The sequence below is a fragment of the Coregonus clupeaformis genome, unplaced genomic scaffold, assembly GCF_020615455.1.
Source record: "Coregonus clupeaformis isolate EN_2021a unplaced genomic scaffold, ASM2061545v1 scaf0223, whole genome shotgun sequence".
Taxonomy (NCBI): domain Eukaryota; kingdom Metazoa; phylum Chordata; class Actinopteri; order Salmoniformes; family Salmonidae; genus Coregonus; species Coregonus clupeaformis.
Window position 1 is genome coordinate 351,385 of NW_025533678.1, and position 7,784 is coordinate 359,168.

The window sequence follows — 7,784 nt, forward strand, 5'->3', positions numbered from 1 at the left end:
ACTAGATGTTGGAACATTGCTGCGGGGACCTGCTTCCATTCAGCCACAAGAGCATTAGTGAGGTAATGGTAAATATACATTGCTGCATGGATTTTTTCCTTTGGACTGCCAGATGGTGAAGCGTGATTCATCACTCCAGAGAACGCGTTTTCAATGCTCCAGAGTCCAATGGCGGTGGGCTTTACATCACTCCAGCCGATGCTTGGCATTGCGCACGGTGATCTTAGGCTTTTGTTCGGTTGCTCTACCATGGAAACCCATTTCATGAAGCTCCCGACTAACAGTTCTTGTGAAGTAGAGGAGAGAATAGTAGAGAGAGGAAGGAGGTTGATTATATCTGTCTCTGTGTAAACGAATGAGAGTATATATTATATATTATATTGGTCTTATGTTAGTGTAGGAGAATGGGTGGTGTAGATGCTAGAGGTCTGTGACCTGAGTCAAGCTCAACAGGCCTGATGCTATATGTTAGGAAGAGAGAGAGAGGACAGAGAGGAGGGGGTGGGGAGGGCAGAGGAGAGAGTAGTGGAGAGAGAGAGAGGGGGCAGAGGAGGGGAGGGAGATAGAGAGGGAGAGAGAAGGGAGGGGAGGGAGATGTCAAAGAGCTGACAGACTAACATGCGGTCAACTGAATATCTTTTCATTACTGACTTCTAACCAGTAACATTTTCCACTCTTCCACTCAGCTTGACCCTGACCTCTGAAAAAACAAACAAAAGCAAATGTAAATGATATATAAACTAATCTGCAAAGAGAGGTTCCCATATCCATAGAAGGGGAATGTGTTACACGATAGTGATAAGCCTATCTTCCCCATCACATCATGAAAGGTCATGTTGATATTCATTTAACATCCCTCTCTCTCTCTCTCTCTCTCAATTTCAATTCAATTCAATTTAAGGGCTTTATTGGCATGGGAAACGTGTGTTAACATTGCCAAAGCAAGTGAAGTAGATAGTATACAAAAGTGAAATAAACAATCAATATTAACAGTAAACATCTCTCTCTCTCTCTCTCTCTCTCTCTCTCTCTCTCTCTCTCTCTCTCTCTCTCTCTCTCTCTCTCTCTCTCTCTCTCTCTCTCTCTCTCTCTCTCTCTCTCTCTCTCTCTCTCTCTCTCTCTCTCTCTCTCTCTCTCTCTCTCTCTCCTCTGTCTCTCTCTTTCTCCTCAGATCTCCAGGCTCAAAGCATCAGTCCACCAGGTAGGTAGAGTATAAATCTACAGTGATTATAGCAGTTCAATATTAGTCAACTTTATTATCCCACATGGAGAAATTCATGTGTCCATACACATCATTCTAAAACCCAATAACAAGTACTGTTTTATGGAACTGCTAATACTTGTCAACCACAAAGCATTACTGCTGTTAGAATAACAGAAGCCCTGTTATAATCTGTCCTCACTACTGTGTTTTCCTCTCTGCTGTTTACAGCTGAACTATCAGTCAGACTGGTGAATGGGACCACTTCCTGTTCTGGGACACTGGAAGTATTTTATGAAGGAGAGTGGTTAAGTCAATGTCCTATGGGGTGGAGCATGATGGATGCTAAGGTTGTGTGTAGAGAGCTGGGCTGTGGGAATGCTGTAGCTGCATCTAGAGGACCTCTGGTTGAAAAGGGAAGAGGAGGAGGAGTCTCACTATGGAATAGTTGCCGTGGAGATGAGTCTACTATTAGAGAGTGTGGAGTAGGACCTGTTGTCTGTAATGGTGAATATTATCATCATGTGATCTGTTCAGGTAAGACACTGGTAATATTGAGATATTTATTTTGTACATTATACAATATTAGCATATCATGTGTAATGTGTTTTTCATTTCATTTAAAGACAGGGAGAGATGTTAGATGTATTTAAACATTATATTTGTGTTTGTCATATTCATTTATGGGAGATGTGCATGGGCAGATCATTGTAGTTCAGATGTTACTGAAGTGAAGCTGCCTGATGGATGTCCAGCTGTTTATTTTCTATAAAGTGAAGTGAACTTATTCCTGTCTCCTGCCTGCATTATTCCCAACCCTGTCCTGAGTGACTAAGAACCCATTTCTACCTCTTACAGTATCAAACATAGCAACCTACAATCTTTTATCCAACATATTTGTGTTTAGTCCTTGACAGTGTCATCAACAAAATGGATTGAATGTTCCACCAACTCTTTTTCTCCAGAGTCTGTGCAGCTTGTGGATGGAGATGGTCTCTGCTCTGGGAGACTGGAGGTGAAGTCCAATCAGTCCTGGGCCTCAGTGTGTGAAGCTGACTTTGACCAGCAGGATGCAGAGGTAGTCTGTGGGGAGCTTGGCTGTGGGGCTCCTGCAGCTCTACAGGGGGGGCTCTATGGAGAAGGTGAGGGTCAGACCTGGGATAAAGAGTTCCAGTGTAAAGGCAATGAGTCCCTTCTCCTGGACTGTGACACCTCAGACAGAAAAAACAACACCTGCCTACCTGGTAATGCTGTTGTACTCACCTGCTCAGGTAAGAAACAGTTTGTCACTCAATCAACATTGTTTCTCGCCTGGAGTGAAGAATATGAGAGGCAATATGCAGTGGGCTCCAAAATTACTGGCACCCCTGTCTGGCAATGCACAAACAATACTTACAGAAATATAAACAATATAATTATGGAGAGAAACTGAAAATACCAACATGTGAGAAATACTGTACTATATTAATGTTCCAATGGAACCCACCAAAATCATTTATTGATTAAATTAAAAATCAATGTCCTCCAAATCAAGGTTTCACAATTAATTGCACCCTTAAAGATTATTGTAAATAACATCTACCAAAATTAAACTAGTGTTAAGTGAATATTTTAATCTCAATGGTTGAACTCAACTATTTCAGTGTCTCTGTGCGTCTCCCAAAAGGTTGTAATGCTTTTGGATCAATAAACAGACAGAGTCCTGGTCTGCATAGTCAGGCCTTTATTCATTGAAAATTCTGTTCATCACAATTTCAGAGTCCATCTTTTATACTCACACGTCATACAAAAACCCCACCCCTTTTAGGCGGGCTGTTTTCCTCTGCTCTCCTAACCATCAGGTCACACACACATGTTCTTATCATAGGCTGCATTCCTTAGTTATCGCCGTCCTCATACTCCTTAAAAAGCCTAACCGTTTCTCTCCTCCCTTAATTGGGAGGCCTCTTTATCTTGGTTTCCCAGTTGTCTGTAGACAGTTCTCCTTGTCCTTTGTTGTCTGGTCTAACTCTTAATCACATTGCTAAATAGTAGCTCAATGTCATAATCTTTACTGGTCCTACACTCACACATTCTAACACATTTCACACAGTTTCAGGGTGTAATAATTAGTCATTAATAATTATTCTATCAACCAGGAATTAAATTCCACTTATTTAAGTGTATCTAAGTCTTAAGGAACTATATTGAGCCATTACATCACTTCCTGTTTCACTAGGGTATAAAAATGAGGTAACACGCATACAATATCCCTTTGTCATCCAACTCCATGAAGAAAACAAAATATCTGGCAGTTCAAAAGAGACAGATGGTCGTAGACCTTCATAAATCTGGTAATGGCTACAAGAAGATCCACAAACGATTGAATATACCACTGAGCACTGTCAGGGCAATTATTAATAAATAAAAAAGATATGGAACAGTTGAAAACCTCACGGTAGAGGACACAAATGCATTTTGCCCCCCAGGATAGGGAGGAGGATGGTGAGAGAAGCAACAAAATCCCCAATAATCACTGTGAACGAATTGCAGGCCTTGGTGGCATCTTGGGGTCACCAGGTTTCAAAAAGCACCATCAGACGCCACCTCCACAACCACAGGTTCTTTGGAAGGTTTGCCATAAGAAAGCACTTTCTGACCCCAAGACACAGACGCAAGCGCTTGGAGTTTGCCAAACGTCATTTAAATTATGACTGGAAGAAGGTGCTCTGGTCAGGTGAGACCAAAATTGAACGTTTTGGTCAGATACAGCATCGACATGTTTGGCGTCGAAACAGAGATGCATACAAGGAGAGTCACCTCATACCCACGGTGAAATATGGTGGTGGGTCAGTGATTATTTGGGGCTGTTTTAATTCCAGAGGTCCAGGGGCACTGGTTAAGATTGATGGCATAATGAATTCCACCAAGTATCAGGCAATTTTGGCTGACAATCTGGTTTTCTCTGCCAGAAGGCTGGGACTTGGCCGTAGGTGGAGTTTCCAACAAGACAATGACCCAAAACATACCTCAAGATTCACACAGAAATGGTTCTGTGACAACAAAATCAATGTTCTGCCAAGGCCATCTCAGTCGCCGGACCTCAATCCAATCAAAAATCTGTGGGCTGAGTTGAAGAGGGCAGTAATAAGTGCAAACCCAAGAATGTGAAGGATCTTGAAAGGATCTGCATAGAGGAATGGTCCAAAATCCCTCCAAATGTGTTCCTTAACCTTGTCAAACATTACAGGAAAAGACTCCATGCTGTTATCCTTGCCAGAGGTGGTTGCACTAAGTACTAAATGAGGAGTGCCAATAATTATGAAACCTTGATTTAGGTGACATTTATTTTGTATTAAATAATTGTATGATTTTGGTTGGTTCCATTGAAACATTAATAAAGTACAGTATTGTTTATATTTTTTAAAGTATTGTTTGTGCAGTCAGGGGTGCCAGTAATTTTGGAGCCCACTGTAGGTGTGTTTTAGTGAGAAAATAGTAAGATTACTGTCTCTCTCTCTTCTTTTCTCAGAGCCTGATGATGTGAGGCTGGTGGGAGGAGGCAGTCGCTGTGCTGGTGGAGTGGAGCAGTACGACCAGGGAGAGTGGAGGACTGTGGGAACTGATGACAGGAACAAGGAGGCTGTACCTGCAGTAGTGTGTAGACAGCTGGGTTGTGGCTCCACTGTTTCAGTACTACCTGGAAACACCACTAGAGGGTTTAGAGTTGACTGTTCTGGGTCTGAGCCTTCACTGAGGGAGTGTGGGACATGGCATGAACTCCTTCTTGGATTCACAGTGATCTGCTCAGGTAATAACAAGCTACACTTTATGGCCAAAAATGCAGTGGTCTAAGGCACTGCATCGCAGTGTTAGCTGTGCCACTAGAGATCCTGGTTCGAATCCAGGCTCTGTCGTAGCCGGCTCCAACCGGGAGACCCATGGGGCGGTGCACAATTGGCCCAGCGTCGTCCAGGGTAGGGGAGGGAATGGCCGGCAGGGATGAAAAAATAATGTATGCAGTCACTAACTGTAAGTCACTCTGGAGAAGAGCGTCTGCTAAATGACTAAAATGTAAATGTAGTGGATTCAGCTATTTCAGCCATACCTGTTGCTGACAGGTGTATAGGATTGATCACACAAAGCCATACAATCCACAGACCACCATTGGTAGTAGCTTGTGTGGCCTTACTGAAGAGCTCAGTGACTTTCGACGTGGCGTCTAGGAGCAACATTGGCTCAGCCACGAAGTGGTAGGCCACATAAGTGATCTGCTCAGGAAATATCAATATATGATCATTATATTCCACTGATTCCCTTTATTCATTCAACTTCCTCTGCCCCTCTAATGATGACTGTTTGCTTGTAAGTCTACAAAATAAATCACTCAGTCAAGTAGGAATCAAATACAACTTAAATATTGCAGAATGCTTTTGTATTTGAGTGTTATCTCAGTGAACGTCTCTACTCACTGCAACTGTCACATGTCATGTTATTGTCATATCTAAATGAGGAAAGTAGTTGAGGAGCTACGTTTTCTTTTTCTCTCCTCTTGTTCCAGATGTCCTGCTTCAGCCTGATATCAACATATGTTGTCTCAGTGACTGTAGGCCCACTACTCATGTTGCCCTGTGAGGGAGGGTGGCTAGCACTGTTACGTGCTGATGTTATTGTCATATCTATAGGAAACTAGTTGAAGAGGTTTTTCTTGTTCTCTTTTCTTGTTACAGATCTCCTGGTCCAGCCTGATATCTTCCTGACTGACTCAATGGGAGGGGTCTCCAGGGGCCACCAGGGACCCGAGATGTTATGGGGCGACAGCTTCACCATCACCTGCTCTACTCAGCCACAGTACCCAGGAGGCTCCTTCCTCCTCACGTTCACCGGCTCCAACAGAACCCAGACCCAGCCAGCTGTCAATCACTCTGCTGCCTTCCTCTTCCCTGCTGCAGATGGCTCCCACCAAGGGAACTACAGCTGTGTTTATGACAATTATGTTTTCTCTCATAACTTCTCCTCTGAGAGTGAGCTCCTCAACCTCACCGTCACAGGTAACTGAACATGAACCAGACTTCTAACTTTGTCATTGACAGATTTCCCACAGATCTATGTGATGATGACCAGTCCCCTCATCAAAGGTGTTTCTGTTTGCAGCCTCTCCTCTGCCAGCCTTCATCATCAGACATGTTGTAGTGCTGCTGATCCTACTGACAGCCATCACCACCTTCTACCTGTACTACAAGGTAAAGACATTTACTCAGACGTTACAAGTCATTTAAATGTTTGTGTCTTTGAGCAGGGTTCAGATTCTACATTGGTCTATATCTGTGTTTAAGGTGTGTGATTAACCAGATGTGTATCTTTGACTTGTGTTGCACTATCTTGGGTTTGTTCTTCTGTACTGAGAACGAGAGACAGACACACACACACACAGAGAACGAGAGACCGGGATTTTAATAATAGCTGAAAAGTTCAGAATTAGTTTATCTTTCTAGAACCTTGGAAGATATCTAAAAAGAGTGACTGCAACCACCATGATTCCTTTTAGTTTGTTTTTTTGCAACCATGGTAACATGGGGTTTTGGTAACATGGGGTTTTGGTAACATGGGGTTTTGGTAACATGGGGTTTTGGGTAACATGGGGTTTTGGTAACATGGGGTTTTGGGTAACATGGGGTTTTAATTATTTTAAGAGAGTAGCTCAATTACGTCTGTTTTGTGTTCCAGAATGTATTGCTGCTTTTAGCTTTTGTCTTTATGTCTTTATCTTATTTAGTGTTTCTCTTAGATTCTTTATTTTGAAGTGTTTCCATTATTAGTCCATGACTGACTCACTCACTCACTCTTGGTGCTGTGTCTCCCTAGACCACCAGGAGGCAGAAGAGAGTGAACAGGGTGAGCAGCATGGATCTTTATGTTGATGCCAATGCCATGGAGATGGTCTCTCTGAGCTCCAGAGCTGAAGCTGGACCGGGAGAGGAGTGAGCAGCCCAGGGGACTGAGTAGGAGTAGAATGATGCTGACCCTACATGCTGATCTTAGGTCAGTTTTGTGTTTTGAACTCGATGGTCAGCAGTGGACTGGTGTTTATAATGTGGTGACAAACCTTAAGTGGTTCTAATTTTAATAACACAAGTTAAGAATTAGTTTATCTTTTTATAACCTTGGAAGAAATCTAAAAGGAGTGATTGTAACCACCATTATTAATTTTTGTTTGTTTTGTACCACCATGGTCCCGTGGGGTTTTGGGTACCGTGGGGTTTTGGGTACCGTGGGGTTTGGGTAACGTGGGGTTTTGGTAACATGGGGTTTGGGTAACATGGGGTTTTGGTAACATGGGGTTTTGGGTATCATGGGGTTTTGGGTATCATGGGGTTTTGGTAACATGGGGTTTTGGTAACATGGGGTTTTGATTATTTTTAGAGAGTAGCTCAATTACGTCTGTTTTGTGTTCCAGAATGTATTGCTGCTTTTAGCTTTTGTCTTTATGTCTTTATCTTATTTAGTGTTTCTCTTAGATTCTTTATCTTGAAGGGTTTCCATTATTAGTCCATGTATTATTATAATCATCTGTTCATTCTTTGTATTTTGAAACATCTGAATA

General features: G+C 42.6%; 1 protein-coding gene across 1 annotated transcript; it reads left to right on the forward strand.

The window, feature by feature from the left end:
• Nucleotides 1-1,539: 1,539 nt before the first annotated feature.
• Nucleotides 1,540-7,446, forward strand: LOC123484192 (scavenger receptor cysteine-rich type 1 protein M130-like). The gene is made up of 6 exons (XM_045214250.1): nt 1,540-1,738; nt 2,167-2,472; nt 4,713-4,991; nt 6,133-6,231; nt 6,335-6,423; nt 7,046-7,446. Exons 1-6 carry the CDS (start codon nt 1,540-1,542, stop codon nt 7,163-7,165), a joined length of 1,092 nt encoding a protein of 363 aa, XP_045070185.1. The 3' UTR covers nt 7,166-7,446.
• Nucleotides 7,447-7,784: the final 338 nt, after the last annotated feature.